Source organism: Somniosus microcephalus, unplaced genomic scaffold (genome assembly GCF_052327205.1).
Source record: "Somniosus microcephalus isolate GS21.2 unplaced genomic scaffold, FLI_Smic_1.0 unresolved_chr4, whole genome shotgun sequence".
Taxonomy (NCBI): Eukaryota; Metazoa; Chordata; class Chondrichthyes; order Squaliformes; family Somniosidae; genus Somniosus; species Somniosus microcephalus.
The window spans coordinates 41,215,588-41,233,677 of record NW_028225182.1 but is presented as its reverse complement, the minus strand read 5'-3'; the positions used below and the strand labels follow the sequence as shown (position 1 = coordinate 41,233,677).

Genomic DNA, 18,090 nt, shown 5'->3' with positions numbered 1-18,090 from the left:
TATGTGCTCAAGTCTCTGGAGTACTTTTTGAAGTGCAGTCACTGTTGTAATGTGGTGCATGTGTGCACAGTGAGATCCCACAAACAGCAGTGAAATGAATGACCAGTTGATCCGTTGGCAGAGGGATGAATATTGGCCGGGACACCAGATGAGTTAACGGGTCTCAGACGGTTGGCGGCCGATGTTGGCCTCAATCCCACCCCGCCCACCCTACCCCGGTTGGGGAGCAGGTGGGGGAGGGAGGGAGAGAATCAGAGACTCTGGACCTGGTCACTGACCCGGTGTGAACCCTCTCCACACCCACAGCTGCAAATTACAAGTGCGGGCGTCGGGTGGGAACAGTTTCGGGCTGGGCGGCGACGCCCCCCACAGTCGAATAGCCCAGTCTACCGCCTCTGCGTTTCGGTGAATTCATTTCCCCGCTTCACACAGCCGCTGTGCCCAAATTGTTTTCTCCATCTGCTCCGTGCAAACTGAACATTTAAACTTTCCTCTCTCTCTCCTCCACAGCTCTGAGCTGCCTGGCCGGCAGTCACTACGACACCTGCGGCAGCGCCTGTCCCGCCTCCTGCACCGACCTGGCGGCTCCCAACGACTGCGGCTGGCCCTGCGTCGAGGGCTGCGTCTGCGACGACGGCTACGTGCTGAGCGGCGACAAGTGCGTCACCTTCGATCAGTGCGGCTGCGTGGACCCAGACAGGAACTACCACCTGGTGAGTGGCTCCGCACTTACCGAGGACAACCCGGGTAACCTAACACCGGTGCACAAATTCCGACAGGCAGCAATGTACCAGCAGGCACTAATATACTGACAGGAAACGGTACAGGTACAGCGAGCAATTAGGAGGCCAAATGGTATGTTAGCCGTTATTGCTAGGGGGCTGGAGTATAAGAGTAAGGAAGACTTGCTGCGATTTCATATCCCTATCTCCGTTACCTCCAAAACCCTCCAAGATCTCTGCGCTCCTCCAGTTCTGGCCTCTTGAGCATCCCTGATTTCCATTGCTCCACCATTGGCGGCCGTGCCTTCAGCCGCCTGGGCCCCAGCCTCTGGAATTCCCTCCCTAAACCTCTCCTCCTCCCTCTTTCCTCCTTTAAGACGCTCCTTAAAACCTACCTCTTTGGCCAAGCTTTTGGTCACCTGCCCTAATATCTCCTTCTGCGGCTCGGTGTCAAATTTTGATTGATAATCGCTCCTGTGAAGCACCTTGGGATGTTTTACTATGTTAAAGGCGCTGTATAAATGCAAGTTATTGTTGTTATATAGGGCCTTGGTGAGACCACACCTGGAGTACTGTGCTCAGTTTAGGTCTCCTTACCTAAGGAAGGATATACTCGCCATAGAGGGAGTGCAACAAAGGTTCACCAGACTGATTCCTGGGATGAGAGGCTTGTCCTATGAGGAGAGATTGAGTAGATTTGGCCTCTACTCTCTGGAGGTGATCTCATTGAAACGTATAAAATTCTGAGTGGGATTGACAGGGTAGATGCGGAGAGGCTGTTTCCCCCTGGCTGGAGAGTCTAGAGCTAGGGGGGCGTAGTCTCAGGATAAGGGGTCGGCCATTTAGGACTGAGATGAGGAGATATTTCTTCACTCAGAGGGTGGGGAATCTTTGGAATTCTCTGCCCCAGAGGGCTGTGGAGGCTGAGTCATTGAGTATATTCAAGGCTGAGATCGATAGATTTTTGGACTCTCGGGGAATCAAGGAATATGGAGATCGGGCGGGAAAGTGGAGTTGAGGGCGATGATCAGCCACGATCGTATTGAATGGCGGAGCAGGCTCGAGGGGCCGAATGGCCGACTCCTATGTACTTGTGATACACTGACAGGCAACTGTTATGCTGTCACAAGTCAATACCGAAGGGACTGTTGTTCCGACCAGGAACAGAGACTGGTATTGAAAGGGTCAGTAAAGGGAGTGGGAAAGTCCTCTGCTTCTGTCTCGCTGGTACAGGTCAGCCAGGACTGTCTCCGGAACCCGTGACTCTATTTTTTATTTCCACATCGAGACCGGGCTGCAAGATGCGGCTCCACGCGTCCCATCGCCGCAGGGAGGGCACCCTCCGCTCGCGGAGCCTCCTAGAGGCCGGTGACAGAGCGACACCTCCAGAGGCCTTGGACTGCCCTGGGCACGGTACATGGCATGGAGTCTAGGCCACATCACGCACCTTAGACATGGTGCATGCCGCGGTGACCCGTGAGTCCCAATGGACAGTGCATATTCGGCGAGTCCATGCGTGGACAGGATGAAGCTTGGTGGCGACGCACACCAGAGTTGAATATCCTCCCTTTGCCGTGAGGGATGGCCACTGAGAGGAGGTGCCAGAGAGGCGGGGTGGAGGGGCAGGGTGGGGTGGCGGGGGCTGGCTAGAAGATTGGAGACGTAGCTAAGCAAGTGAATTCCCCGCAGGCTTGACTGAGCTGGGTTCATTTTCCTGACGGTATCTTTGTGCGTTTTCCCTCTGCCAGCTGGGAGAGAACTGGATGACGAACGGGAACTGCACGGAACGCTGCACATGCTCCGGCCACAGCAACGTAACCTGCGAGGCCTGGGAGTGCGGCCTCCTGGAGAACTGCGGCGTGCTGGACGGCGTCCTGGGCTGTCAAATCACAGGTCAGACTCTATTTTTTTTTAAAACATCGAGACTGGGCGGCAAGATGCAGCTCCACGCGTCCCATCGCCGCAGGGGAGGACTCCCTCCGCTCGCGGAGCCTCCTAGAGGCCGGTGACGGAGCGACACCTCCAGAGGCCTTGGACTGCCCTGGGCATGGTACATGGCATGGAGTCTAGGCCACATCACGCACCCTAGACATGGTGCATGCCGCAGTGACCATACCTTACGCAGACTACGATGTACTTTATCAGCACGCATTTAGCTACGACATACTTAATCGCGACCTTCTTCAATATGGGGAACTTATCTAAGATACATAGAAACATAGAAGATAGGAGCAGGAGTAGGCCATTCGGCCCTTCGAGCCTGCTCCGCCATTCAATGAGATCATGGCTGATCCTCCAAATTCAGTACCCTGTCCCTGCTTTCGCCCCATATCCCTTGATCCCTTTAGCCTTAAGAAATATATCCAACTCTTTCTTGAATATATTTAATGAACTGGCCTCCACCGCCCTCTGTGGCAGAGAATTCCACAGGTTCACCACTCTCTGGGTGAAGAAATTCCTCCTCATTTCAGTCCTAAATGGCTTACCCCTTATCCTTAGACTATGACCCCTGGTTCTGGACTCCCCGGCCATCAGAAACATCCTTCCTGCATCTAGTCTGTCCAGGCCTGACAGAATTTTATAGGTTTCGATGAGATCCCCTCTCAATCTTCTAAACTCCAGTGAGTATAAGCCCAATCGACACAATCTCTCCTCATACGTCATTCCTGCCATCCCAGGTATCAGCCTGGTGAATCTTCGCTGCACTCCTTCCATGGCAAGAACGTCCTTCCTCAGGTAAGGCGACCAAAACTGCACACAATACTCAAGGTGTGGTCTCACCAAGGCCCTGTACAACTGTAGCAAGACATCCTTGTTCCTGTACTTGAACCCTCTTGCTACGAAGGCCAACATACCATTTGCCTTCTTAACCGCCTGCTGCACCTGCATGCTTACCTTCAGCGACTGGTGCACAAGAACACCCAGGTCTCTTTGCACTTCCCCTTCTCCCAATCTATTGCCATTCAAATAATAATCTGCCTTCCTGTTTTTGCCACCAAAGTGGACAACCTCACATTTATCCACATTATAGTGCATTTGCCATGTTTCTGCCCAATCACCCAACTGGTCCAAATCGTGCTGGAGTTTCTCCAATTAGAGGCCGAGATATATAGAGTCCCAGATAAGACAGAAGAAGATATTATACACAGATGGATAGAAGCTTACAGCACAGAAGGAGGCCATTCCGCCCATCATGCCTGTGCCGGCTCTTTGTAAGAGCAGCCCAGTTTAATCCTACACCCCAGCTTTTTCCCATAGTCCTGCAAATTAGTCCTCTTCACGTACATTCAAAGTTAGTATGCAGGTGATCAGGAAGGCCAATGGAATCTTGGCTTTTATTGCGAGGGGGATGGAGTATAAAAACAGGGAAGTCTTGCTGCAGTTATACAGGGTATTGGTGAGGCCACACCTGGAATATTGCGTACAGTTTTGGTTTCCATATTTAAGAAAAGATATACTTGCTCTCGAGGCAGTTCAGAGAAGGTTCACTCAGTTGATTCCGGAGATGAGGGGGTTGACGTATGAGGAAAGGTTGAGTAGGTTGGGCCTCTACTCATTGGAATTCAGAAGAATGAGAGGCGATCTTATCGAAACATATAAGATTGTGAGGGGGCTTGATCGGGTGGATGCGGTGAGGATGTTTCCACTGATGGGTGAGACTAGAACTAGGGGGCATAATCTTAGAGTAAGGGGCTGCCCTTTCAAAACTGAGATGAGGAGAAACTTCTTCACTCAGAGGGTAGTAAATCTATGGAATTTGCTACCCCAGAGAGCTGTGGAAGCTGCAACATTAAATAAATTTAAAATGGAGATAGACAGTTTCCTAGCAGATAAGGGAATTAGGGGTTACGGGGAGCGGGCAGGGAAGTGGACGTGAGTTTAGGTTCGGATCAGCCATGATCCTATTGAATGGCGGAGCAGACCCAAGGGGCCGTATGGCCTACTCCTGCTCCTACTTCTTATGTTTTTATGTTCTACATGGTCTTTCTAAATTTCCTCTGGAATCTGATTCCTCCTGAAAGAGATAAGGAATGACAGAGACAGAGCATAGACAGAGCACAAAATGTATTCGTTCACGGAATGTGGGCGTCGCTGGCAAGGCCGGCATTTATTGCCCATCCCTAATCGCCCTCGAGAAGGTGGTGGTGAGCCGCCTTCTTGAACCGCTGCAGTCCGTGTGGTGAAGGTGCTCCCACAGTGCTGTTAGGGAGGGAGTTCCAGGATTTTGACCCAGCGACGATGAAGGAACGGCCGATATATTTCCGAGTCAGGATGGTGTGACCAAGTCAGGCCGAATGGCCTCCTTCTGTGCCGTTATGACTCTATATGACTTGATGGCACTTTCCTTGGAGTTGATATCAAAGCTAGCAAGTTTGGTTCTGTAGTCTGACCTATAGCCTGATCACACCTATCGCATTAACATACGATCAATGACGGACAGGTAAAGACCCTCTGGTCCGTCGAGCCTGTCTCACACAACTGCGATACCTTGTGCATCGCAATATATACACTCCCCACCCCACCTGAGACCACGTGATCCCCTGGGAGAGGCGAAAAACCCGGTTAAAAAAAAAACAACCAGGCCAATTTGGGGAGGGAAAAATCCGGGAAATTCCTCTCCGACCCATCTAGGCGATCGAAACTAGTCCAGAAGATCGCTCTAGTCCCGAGGTACCTCCCTCTTGTAAGAGGTGATCTCCGCCCCAGCCAGAAACAGGTCCAGCTCTTGCTCAACGGAATTCAGTGAATCGGCATCCACCACACGGGACAGCAGCCTGTTCCAGAGGTCCACTATTCTCTGGGAAAAGAACGACCTCCCGACATCTAACCTAGATCTAACCCTAATATCATGTCTCAATCAAATCAAATCAAATCAAAGCAACTTTTATTGTCATTGTTAGTGCACAAGTGCAGTACAACGAAATGTAGGCTTGCGGCTCCCGAGAGTGTACATTTGGATTAAGACATTTAAACATTCAACATACATTTGGCTTGTAATACATTAACATAAACATAACCATAATAAAGTGCATTGGCAGATGTGCGGGCTTTAGAGTTTATTTGTGGAGTTCAGTAGGATGACAGCCCTGGGAAAGAAGCTGTTCCTAAATCTGGTCGTACGGGTGCGAATGTATCTGTAGCGTCTCCCAGATGGCAGGAGGGCGAACAGACTGTGGCTGGGGTGGGTAGGGTCTTTGATGATGGTCCGTGCCCTCTGTAGACAGCGTTTCTGGTATATGTGCTCTATGGTCGGTAGCCGGGTGCCGGTAATGCGTTGGGCAGTTTTGACTACCCGCTGCAGGGCTTTTACCATGGAATAGCGATGTAGAGTATTAAACATCTGAAACAACGACAGAAAATGCTGGAAACACTCAGCAGGCCAGGCAGCATCTGTGGAGCGAGAGAAACAGAGTTAACGTTTCAGGTCGGTGACCCTTCGTCAGAACTGGAAAAAGTTGGAGATGGAACAGGTTTTTAAGCAAGTGTGGGGGCAGGGAAAGGGGGGGAGGGGAGGAAAGAACAAAAGGGAAGGTCTGTGATAGGATGGAAGGCAGGAGAGATTAAATGACAAAAGGGATGATGGTGTGAGGCAAAAGGAGATGGTAATGGGACAAGTTAAGAAACAAAAGATGGCTCTAGATGAGGTGTAAATGGGAATGGCAGAATCATCGACATCCATGTGGGAGAAAAAAGAAAACATAGTACCAGAGGTTAAGGTCTGAAATTGTTGAACTCAATGTTGAGCCCAGAAGGCTGTAAAGTGCCTAATTGAAAGATGAGGTGCTGTTCCTCGAGCTTACGTTGAGCTGCGTTGGAACAGTGTAAGAGCCCGAGGACGGAGAGGTCAGAGTGAGAGTGGAGCGGAGAATTAAAGTGACAGGCGACCGGAAGCTCGGGGTCACGCTTACGGACTGAACGGAGGTGTTCCGCAAAGTGGTCGCCCAATCTGCGTTGGGTCTCCCCAGTGTAGAGGAGACCGGAAACGTTGAGTCTGTTTCTCTCTCCACGGAGGCTGCCTGACCGGCCGAGCGTTCCCAGCATCTTCTGTTGTCATTTCAGATTTCCAGCATCCGCAGTATTTTGCTATTGTATTAAACATCTGACCTGTCTTAGGTGGAGGTCTAGTTGGATCCCATTTGCTGTGTATAAAATAGTGTAAAAAATGTTCTCCAATTAAATATTGGGAAGACTGAAGCCATTGTTTTTGGTCCCCGCCACTGACTCCATCCCTCTCCCTAACATCTGTCTGAGGCTGAACCACACTGTTTGCATCCTTGGTGTCATATTTGACCCTGAAATGAGCTCCCGACCACATATCCGCACCATCACTAAGATCGCCTACTTCCACCTCCGTAACATCGCCCGTCTCCGCCCCTTGCCTCAGCTCATTCGCTGCTGAAACCCTCATCCATGCCTTTGTTACCTCTAGACTTGACTCTTCCAACGCACTCCTGGCTGGCCTCCCACATTCCACCCTACGTAAACTTGAGGTCATCCAAAACTCGGCTGCCCGTGTCCTAACTCGCACCAAGTCCCGTTCGCCCATCACCCCCTGTGCTCGCTGACCTACATTGGCTCCCGGTTAAGCCGCGCCTCGATTTCAAAATCCTCATCCTTGTTTTCAAATCCCTCCGTGGCCTCGTCCCTCCCTATCTCTGTAATCTCCTCCAGCCCCACAACCCCCCCAAGATACCTGCGCTCCTCTAATTCTGCCCTCTTGAGCATCCCTGATTATAATCGCTCAACCTCTGGTGGCCGTGCCTTCTGTTGCCTACTCCCTAAGCTCTGGAATTCGCTTCCTAATCCTCTCCGCCTCGCTCTTTCCTCCTTTAAGACGCTCCTTAAAACCTACCTCTTTGACCAAGCTTTTGGTTGTCACCCGCCCTAATTTCTCCTTATGTGGCTCGGGGTCAGATTTGTTGTCTTAAAATATTCCTGTGCAGCGCCTTGGGACGTTTTACTACGTTAAAGGCGCTATATAAATACAAGTTGTTGTTGTTGTATAAATACATAATGCCCATAATGAGGTGATGCGTCTTCCTGCAGGCTCCGCCTCGTGTCACGTTGCCGGGGACCCGCACTATTACACATTCGACAACGCCATGCACACCTTCCTGGGCACCTGCACCTACGTACTGGTCGCCATCTGCAACGCCACCATGGTCACCCCATTCACCATCAGCGCCAAGAACGAGGAGCGCGGGCTGCCTTACGCCTCCTACCTCCGAGTGATTCACATTGACGTCTACGGCTACCGCATCAGCCTTCAGAAGAGCAGGAGGATCCTGGTGAGTAAACGGACTCGGAGCGTGAACCAGCCTGGCAAGCCGAGAGAGAGGTAACCCACGGGATTCGAGTCAAGGGCCTCAAGATCCCCAGCTCCCCGGGCTCCTCTCCCTTCACATTCCCTTTTGCTGCATCGAAGACTACACTTGGTCTTGACCACCCGCTGCCAGTGCTCTCCTGGCTGTACTCCCACCTTCCAACCCCTCCGTAAACCTTAGCTCATCCGAAACTCTGCTGCCCGTGTCCTAACTCGCACCGAGTCCCATTCGCCCATCGCCTCCTTGTACTCGCTGGCCTACATTGGCACCTAGTCTGGCAGCGTCTCGATTTTAACATTCTCATTCCTTGTTTTCACATCCTTCCATGGCCTCGCCCCCTCTCCCTACCTCTGGAATCTCCTCCAGCCCCACAACCCTTCGCGATCTCTGCGCTCCTCCAATTCTGACCTCTTGAGCATTCCCAATTTTCATCGTTCCCACCATTGGCGGCCGTGGCTTCAGCCGCCTGGGCCCCAAACTCTGGAATTCCCTCCCTGAACCTCTCCGCCTCTCTCTCCTCATTTAAGACGGTCCTTAAAACCTACCTCTTTGGCCAAGCTTTCGGTCACCTGCCCTAATGTCTCCTCGTGCGGCTCGGTGTCGAATTTTGTCTGATAATCGATCTTGTGACGTTGTACTACGTTAAAGGCGCTATATAAATGCAAGTTGTTGTTGATGATTTCCGAGCTTTCGTGTTTGTACCTCGCAGGTGGACGGGCTGAGGGTTCGACCCCCGGTGCTCGGTCAGATCAAAGGCGTCTCCATCACAAGCAGCGGCATTTACTCCGTGGTGGAGACTGACTTTGGCCTGGTGGTGAAGTTCGATGGGAATCACCATTTGGAGATCAAGATTCCCAGCACCTACTTCGGAAAGGTGAGAGCGCGCGCAACAAGAAAGCCACCTGGCCCGGCAACGTACGGCTTAGTAACCAATTTGCAGGGACCCGCCCACCACCCATCTGTAGGACCTCTGTCTTATGGGCCACCCATCTATCGTGCCTCTGTGTGCAAGGACACCCATATGCGGGAGTCCTGTCCGTAGAACCCCCTTTATTCAAGGACCTCTGTCTCTAGGACATAAAAGCCTTGTGTGTAGGGACCTCCTTGTCTCAAACTTCTCTCTATAGGACCCGTAAGTGTAGGGACTTACATGGATGTAAAAGATCCCACGGCACTATTTCGAAGAAGAGCAGGGGAGTTCTCCCTGGTGTCCTGGGCCAATATATATCCCTGAACCAGCATCACTTAAAAAACAGATTATATGGCCCTTACAACTTAAGTCCTCTGAACAAGCCCATCTGCTTTACACACCCCAGACCTGCAACCAACTTACATTTGGATGGTGCCAAGCCGTGCGGCAGCTTGTGGGAGCTTGCTGTGCGCAAATTGGCTGCCACGTTTCCTATATTGCAACAGCGACCACACTTCAAAAAGTACTTCAATGGCTGTAAAGGGCTTTGGGATGTCCTGAGGTCGTGAAAGGCACTATATAAATGCAAGTCCTTCTTTCTAACCCCGTCCGTTTTAGCTACGGGATCGGAGCAAAAAAATATGCCGTTGCAGGCAATTGGCTACTTTGTCCTGCCAGCCACAGTGCCCCAGTAACGGATTGGCTCTGAGTAAACGGGGCGGGATGTCAGACAGATGGAGCGGGGAGCTTGAGTGACCGAGATTGGGAACGGAGCCACGCGCCCAGGTCGATAGCCGTTGTGCCCAGCGTGCGCGGGTTGGTTTGAGCGCCCGCCCTGTGCCGATCGCCTAGACGGGTGTTGGAAAGTTGAGGGTTAATAATCGAGCTGGCCAGTATAACTATAACAGGTCATAGAGAAAGAGGCTTGCTAAGGATAAACAGGAAAACGGTGGGGTGCCTATGAGAACGGCGGATAGATTACGTTCTGCTCTGGATGTCTGATTATCACCTACAAGGAATGCTTGTGCAGGAAAATACGTGACTGGCCGACGTCGACCATGAGTGATTAATGTATAACTTTAGTGACTAGTGTAATAAACAGAGGCAGAGGGATCAATTAACCATAGCCTGTTACAATTTGATTAAATATACTGTGAATAAACTGTTCTTGAGCGGGTCCGAGAACAGTTAATCATGACGTCTTATAGATTATAAAATCATATAGTATAGCACAGAGGGAGGCCATTCGGCCCATCGAGTCTGCGCCGGCTCTCTCGAAGAGCAATCCAGTTAGTCCCACTCCCCCGCTCTTTCCCCATATCCCTGCAATTTTTTCTCCTTCAAGTATTTATCCAATTCCCTTTTGAAGGCTACTATTGAATCTGTATCCACCGCCCTATCAGACAGTGCGTTCCAAATACTAACCACTTGTTGCATTAAAATGTTTTTCCTCCTGTCACCTCTGGTTCTTTTGCCAATCACCTTAAATCTGTGCCCTCTGGTTATCGACCCTTCAGCCATTGGAAACAGTTTCTCTTTGTTTACTCTATCTGAACCCTTCAAGATTTGAAACGCCTCTATCAAATCTCCTCTTAGCCTTCTCTGCCCAGCTTCTCCAGTCTGTCCACGTAACTGTAACCCCTCATCCCTGGAACCATTCTAGTAAATCTCTTCTGCACTCTCTCCAAAGCCTTCACATCCTTCCTGAAGGCTCATTTGTGGAGCGTACCTTTGAAGTAGGCAAAGGGTGTACAAGACGGATGATATTCCAGGGTTAGTTGGAGAGCTGGAGAGGGGGGGGAGAGAAACCCCAAAGCTACTCTTCGTACGGTGTAGATCGATCGCCTGCGCTGCTTGAATAAAGCCTGCCTCGTATACTCAAGTGTCTCGTGCTGACTCGAAGCGAGGCATCGTGACCCGTAGAAGGAAGGAGGACGGCGAAAGGTTAACTCAGCAACAACGTGTTTCCTTTGCTTGCTTGCCAGGTGTGCGGGATGTGCGGCAACTACAACCAGGACAGTTCGGACGAGCTCCTGATGCCCGACGGGAAGCTGGCCAGCAACGTGACCCAGTTCGGAAACAGCTGGAAGGCGGCGGGAGATGACGACCCCGGGTACGTGCCTGAACCCGTGGCCCCCCTCGCGCCGCGCCGCCTGCCCTCGGGATACGGGCGCCGCTGGCAAGGCCGGCTTCGGTTGCCCATCCCTGGCCGCCCCGGGGAAGCATTAAGACTCAACCGTGTAGCGTGGGACTGGAGGTACAGACCGGGTAGGGGTGGTAGCTTCCCTTTCCCTGAAGGACAAAGAATCATACGGCAGAGAAGGAGGCCATTCAGCCCATCGTGCCTGTGCCGGCTCTTTGAAAGAGCTCTCCAATTAGTCCCACTCCCCCGCTCTTTCCTCCACAGCCCTACAAACTTTTCCCCTTCAAGTATTTATCCAATTCTCTTAGTACATTCCAGATCACAACAACTCACTGCGTAAAAAAAATTCTCCTCATCTCCCCCTCTGATTCTTTTGCCAATTATCGTAAATCTGTGTCCTCTGGTTACTGGCCCTCCTGCCAGTGGAAACAGTTTCACCTTATTTACTCTATCGAAACCCTTCATGATTTTGAACGCTTCTATTAAATCTCCCTCTGCTCTAAGGAGATCAATCCCAGCTTCATGTTGGGTTTTTACGGCAATCCAACAGCTTTCATTGCTGTTTGATGTGGTGCCAACCCAGAATTAACTTTAACTATTTCTCAATTTGCCGTGATATGACTCGAACTCACGAGGGAGCCGATGGTTGGGGCTGAAAGGAGATGCAATCAGTCAGCCCAGGGAGATAGAAGTACCATCCGAACCTAGTGTCCCCAACCTTCAGCCCAGGCCACCCAAGCACTAAGATCTCTGCGCTCTTCCAATTATGGCCTCTTGTGCATCCCCTACTCCTTTCGCTCCACCATTGGCGGCCGTGCCTTCAGCCGCCTAGGCGCTAAGCTGGTGGTCAGCCGCCATCTTGAACCGCTGCGGTCCATGTGGTGAAGGTGCTCCCACAGTGCTGTTAGGGAGGGAGTTCCAGGATTTTGACCCAGCGACGATGAAGGAACGGCCGATATATTTCCAAGTCAGGATGGTGTGTGACTTGGAGGGGAACTTGGAGGTGGTGGTGTTCCCATGCGCCTGCTGCCCTTGTCCTTCTAGGTGGAAGAGGTCGCGGGTTTGGGAGGTGCTGCCGAAGAAGCCTTGGCGAGTTGCTGCAGTGCATCTTGTAGATGGTACACACTGCAGCCACGGTACGCCAGTGGTGGAGGGAGTGAATGTTTAAGGTGGTGGATGGGGTGCCAATCAAACGGGCTGCTTTGTCCTGGATGGTGTCGAGCTTCTTGAGTGCTGTTGGAGCTGCACTCATCCAGGCAAGTGGAGAGTATTCCGTCGCACTCCTGACTTAAAGTAACTTGCTTGCCCGCAGATGCCAGCCTGACCACAGAGAGGACCTGAACACCAGCTGCCTGCCGGGCGACCTGGGGAAGATGGTCGCCCTCTGCAGTGAGTTGCTGTCGGACAAGTACCACGGCTGCCACGGTCTCGTCGCCCCGGGCCCGTTCATCCAAAACTGCGTGCACGACATGTGCGAGTACAACGGCATGGTTTCCACGCTCTGCGACAACATCCACTCCTACATCGAAGCCTGCAAGAGCGAAGGCGTTGACATCAAGTGGAGGAACAGCACCTTCTGTCGTGAGTAACGCTCGGCATGAACTGTCCGCCAGACCGCCAGGGGCGGGGGGGGGGGGGGGCGTTCGGCCCATCTTAATCCATCCATCCCAGATCTGGAATACTGTGTGCAGTTCTGGTCACCACACTATAGGAAGGATGCGATTGCATTGGAGAGGGTGCAGAGGAGATTCACCAGGATGTTACCTGGGCTGGAGCGCTTCAGCTATGAAGAGAGACTGGACAGGCTGGGGTTGTTTTCCTTAGAGCAGAGAAAGCTGAGGGGGGACCTGATTGAGGTGTACAAAATTATGAGGGGCATAGATAGGGTAGATAGAAAGGAACTTTTTCCCCTTAGTAGAGGGGTCAATAACCAGGGGGCATAGTTTCAAGGTAAGGGGCAGGAGGTTTAGAGGGGATTTGAGGAAAAATGTTTTCACCCAGAGGGTGGTTGGAATCTGGAACTCACTGCCTGAAAGAGGCAGGAACCCTCACAACATTCAAGAAGCATTTAGATGAGCACTTGAAATGCCATAGCATACAAGGCTATGGACCAAGTGCTGGAAAATGGGATTAGAATAGACAGGGCTTGATGGCCGGCGCGGACACGATGGGCCGAAGGGCCTCTTTCTGTGCTGTATAACTCTATGACTCTATCAAACCCTATGCTCTCCACCCCTCCCCCCTCCCCACCCCCAACTGATTGTTTCCTGAATGGTTTTCGCCCCACTCTCCCCCCCCCCCCCACCCCACCCCACCGCTGAACTCTACCTCCCGACTCGCTCACTCTCTGCGTCCTGCCATCAGTCCTAAAGCTACCTTTAAGGTGTCGGGCGTAGCTCAGTGGGCCGCACACTCTCTCTCTCTCGCCGCTGTGTCGGAAGGTCGTGGGTTCAAGTCCCACTCCAGATACTTGACCACCCAATCCAGGATGACACTCCCGGTGCCAGTGCTGAGGGAGCGCCGCACTGTCGGAGGTGCCGTCTTTGAGATGAGACGTTAAACCGAGGCCCCCGTCTGCTCTCTCTTGGGTGGACGTAAAAGATCGCCCGGCCACTATTTGGAAGAAGAGCAGGGGGAGTCCTAGGCCAATATTTATCCCTCAACCAACATCACTAAAAACAGATGATCTGGTCAGTATCACATTACTGCCTGTGGGAGCTTGTTGTGCGCAAATTGGCCGCTGCGTTTCCCACATTACAACAGTGACTCCACTTCAAAAAGCTGCAAAGCGCTTTGAGACATCCTGAGTTCGTGAAAGGCGCTGTAGAAAGGCGAGTCTTTTAAACCCGCTCCTGATCACTAACCCCCGACTGGGAAAGAGTGTCCTTGCAGCTGTGGATTGGACGAGGGGGAGGATCAAGCTGGCCGACGATGCCTCACACGGCCGAATAGCACCGTTTAGCCCCAAATTGAGCAAGTGCCGGTGGAGCCTCCCAAGTTTGCCTCTTGTCTCCCTCCTGGGGGTCGTCGCCCAGCCGCCGCTAACCTGCGCTCTTCCTTTCAGCTCTGGCCTGCCCGCCGAACAGCAGCTACGTGGCGTGCACCACGCCCTGTCCGGCCACCTGCGCCGACATCTACGCCCCCGCCAAGTGCGAGAGCCCCACGGCCTGCGTGGAGGGCTGCGAGTGCGACCCGGGGTTCTTGCAGAGTGACGACGCCTGCGTGAAGCTGACGGACTGCGGCTGCCTCGACGCCAAAAACGACTATCACAACGTGAGCTTCCCGGGGAGAGGGGGCGCTGGGAAACGGGATCGGGCGCTGGGAAACGGGATCGGGCGCTGGGAAATGGGATCGGGCGTGCAGGGGAGAGACGGGATTGGGCGCTGGGAAACGGGATCGGGCGCTGGGAAACGGGATTGGGCGCAGGAGGGAGAGACGGGATTGGGCGCTGGGAAACGGGATCGGGCGTGCAGGGGAGAGACGGGATCAGGCGCAGGAGGGAGAGACGGGATCGGGCACTGGGAAACGGGATCGGGCATGTGGGAGAGACAGGATCGGGCGCTGGGAAACGGGATCGGGCGTGCAGGGGAGAGACGGGATCAGGCGCAGGAGGGAGAGACGGGATCGGGCACTGGGAAACGGGATCGGGCATGTGGGAGAGACAGGATCGGGCGCTGGGAAACGGGATCGGGCGTGCAGGGGAGAGACGGGATCGGGTGCTGGGAAACGGGATCGGGCGCAGGAGGGAGAGACAGGATCGGGCGTGTGAAAGAGACGGGATCGGGCGTGGGGGAGAGACGGGATCGGGCGCTAGGAAACGGGATTGGGCGTGGGGGAGAGGCGGGATCAGGTGTGTGGGAGAGACAGGATCAGGCGCTGGGAAACGGGATCGGGCGCAGGAGGGAGAGACGGGATCGGGCGTGTGAGAGAGACGGGATCGGGCGTGTGAGAGAGACGGGATCGGGCGTGTGGGAGAGACGGGATCAGGCGCTGGGAAAGGGGATTGGGCACAGGAGGGAGAGACGGGATCGGGCGTGTGGGAGAGACGGGATCAGGCGCTGGGAAATGGGATCGAGCGCAGGAGGGAGAGACGTGTTCCGGCGCTGGGAAATGGGTTTGGGCACAGGAGGGAGAGACAGGATTGGGCACGGGGGAGAGAGGCAATCGGGCGTGTGGAAGTTACGGGATCGGGCGAGGGAGAGAATCGGGAATGGGCGCACGGGAGAGACTGGATCGGGCACGGTGGGATATGGGATCAGGCGCGGGGGAAAGATGGGATTGTGCGCTGGAGGAGAGACGAGATCAGGCGTGGGGGAGAGACAGGAACGTGCGCGGGGGGAGAGACGGGATCAGGCGCGGTGGTGAGACGGGATCAGGCATCCGGGGGAGAGACGGAATCGGGCGTGAGGGGGACGTGGAGATCGGGCACCCTTCTGTTTTAATCGGTTCCGTGATTTAACCAAGGCCTTCTCAGACACTGGGCGGGAATTGAGATGTCATCAGGAAGAGGTCACACAGGAGAGCAGGAATTCCTGACTGCGGGCAAGCAGGAATTGTCTAACGCGGTTTGGAAGATTAAATGTCCTCGTGATGGTTCTCGGCGATTGAAAGGCTGGGATAGTTCTACTTGGAGCAGAGAAGCTTAACTGGGACACAGGGAGCCGGCAGGTGGCGCCGCAGTAACACAGGAGGCCTGCAGGAGGCGCTGCCCTGGGATTGGTGGGGTGGCGCCGCAGTACCACAAGGAGCCTGCAGGAGGCGCTGCTGTGGGATTGGCGGGGTGGTGCCGCAGTACCACAAGGAGCCTGCAGGAGGCGCTGCTGTGGGATTGGCGGGGTGGCGCCGCAGTACCACAAGGAGCCTGCAGGAGGCGCTGCTGTGGGATTGGCGGGGTGGCGCCGCAGTACCACAAGGAGCCTGCAGGAGGCGCTGCTGTGGGATTGGCGGGGTGGCGCCGCAGTACCACAAGGAGCCTGCAGGAGGCGCTGCTGTGGGATTGGCGGGGTGGCGCCGCAGTACCACAAGGAGCCTGCAGGAGGCGCTGCTGTGGGATTGGCGGGGTGGCGCCGCAGTACCACAAGGAGCCTGCAGGAGGCGCTGCTGTGGAATTGGCGGCGTGGCGCCGCAGTACCACAAGGAGCCTGCAGGAGGCGCTGCTGTCCACGTTCGCAATCGCTCAAACTTGTTTCAATTTTAACGCCACTAACCCGCCGGCTCATGTGTTGACGTTGTGAGATTCGAATTTTTGAAGCAAAACCACATGGAGACGAAACTGCTGACAAAGTAAAAGTTTTATTAGTATAAATTGCTAGAAAGCTTGTGCACAAGGGAGAGAGGCTGATCTCCCCAGAATCGAACCTTTCCTCTCAACGAAATACAATCTACAAGCCTTGATATACCTTTCGATAGTTAACGCCCATTAAGTTGCAAAAGTAGGCGTAAACATACAAACAGCTACATGTACGTTTTATATATATTTCCTAATACGTGAAGCTAAACATCCTTTGAATATGATTTCTAGTACTACAGCCCTCCCTGCAGCTTTGGTTCATACAGGAAACTTTGTGCTATCCGGCACCGACGGGACCGAGCTGTTGCCGTCCCATCAAAACTGCCAGACAAACCAGCGCTAATGTTAAAACATACGGAAGCTTTTGAGCTCCGTATCTGGCAACAAACCCTGTTGCTTCTAAACAGTCGGCCGTAGCTTGCAAGCGTCTCTGTAGCTAAGCAACAGCTTTAGCGAGACCTTGCAGAGCCTGACTGGTGAAAAAAAAACAACGAAAAGAAAAAAAACTTACTGAACCGACTCCTGAATTTTGCCGGTGGATTGAGCATTCCGGACAGTTAACCTCCGGATAAACCAAAGTTTCCAGTATATTTAAAGACTAGTGGATTCAGGCTTTGATTCACAGGCCTATTTTTGCAATCCAACAACGTGCAGCAGAACAGTGCACGACCTTTAACCTCCTTGTGTGTCCACAGATCGGGGACTCCTGGCTGACCGCCGGTTGCAAGGGCAAGTGCACGTGCCTGGAGAGCAGGATTTACGAGTGTCAGGTGTTTGAGTGTGAGCGGGAGACAATTTGTACCGTCGTCAACGGGATACGCCGCTGCAAGCCCGAGAGTAGGTCACCTGTATTCCTCACGCCCTTTACCTCCTTCCTTTTTTGGCAAAGTTGCGTGCAGTTTTCTGGTGTGAATCTGGTGCTTCACCAGGCGGCAGTCATATGTTGCCGTGGATTTGCCGGCGCTTGCCGCTGGATTTCTGGGTGGGGAGGCGAACCGGAAATCCAGACCTGCTCCCGTTCAGCGCTGCGGGCGCGGGGGAGATGTGGGGTGGGGGGGTGGGCAGCAGTGGTAGGCAGGCCCACCTTCATTGGCATACGTATTCGGGGGCAGGGTAGCTCGGCCCGATGTTTTCCGCTGTCCTGCCGCACAGGACCCCCAATGTAAACGACCCCCCCCCCCCCACCGCGTGAAAAATGCGTGTCCGCAGGTGGACGGTACATGTCCTGGGCATCATGGCCTTGTGCCGGCAGTTCTGACACCGCTACTGGCACCAATGGGTTTTCTGAACTACTTGGAAGATGGGTGGGGGGAGGACTCACCGGGGTAAGACAGCTACACCAGAGCTGCTCTGTCTCCATTCGCCAGTACCTGTCCACAATAAAATGGTGGACAGAAGAACACCATATCACAAAATGGCAGACAGAAGGACGCCATACAATAAAATGGCGGACAGAATGACGCCATACAATAAAATGGCGGACAGCAGGACGCCATACAATAAAATGGCAGACAGAAGGATGCCATACAATAAAATGGCGGACAGAATGATGCCATACAATAAAATGGCGGACAGAATGATGCCATACGAACTCGTTAAACGTGAACAGTGATCTATGTTTGAGCAATGCTCAGGTGCGCCGGCAGTTTTCCGCCCAGTCCTTGCTGTGCTAAGGTTTTCTCCACCCTTTCCACCCCCCC

General features: G+C 53.4%; 1 protein-coding gene across 1 annotated transcript in view; it reads left to right on the top strand.

The window, feature by feature from the left end:
• zanl (zonadhesin, like) overlaps positions 1-18,090 on the top strand; it is a 193,978-nt gene that overhangs the window by 138,741 nt on the left and 37,147 nt on the right. Inside the window, exons 77-84 of the mRNA XM_085977081.1 lie at positions 511-713; positions 2,471-2,615; positions 7,770-8,011; positions 8,757-8,921; positions 10,943-11,070; positions 12,413-12,681; positions 14,165-14,373; positions 17,086-17,227. Coding sequence (XP_085833207.1) covers positions 511-713; positions 2,471-2,615; positions 7,770-8,011; positions 8,757-8,921; positions 10,943-11,070; positions 12,413-12,681; positions 14,165-14,373; positions 17,086-17,227 — 1,503 coding nt within the window. The remainder of the gene's footprint in view (positions 1-510; positions 714-2,470; positions 2,616-7,769; positions 8,012-8,756; positions 8,922-10,942; positions 11,071-12,412; positions 12,682-14,164; positions 14,374-17,085; positions 17,228-18,090) is intronic.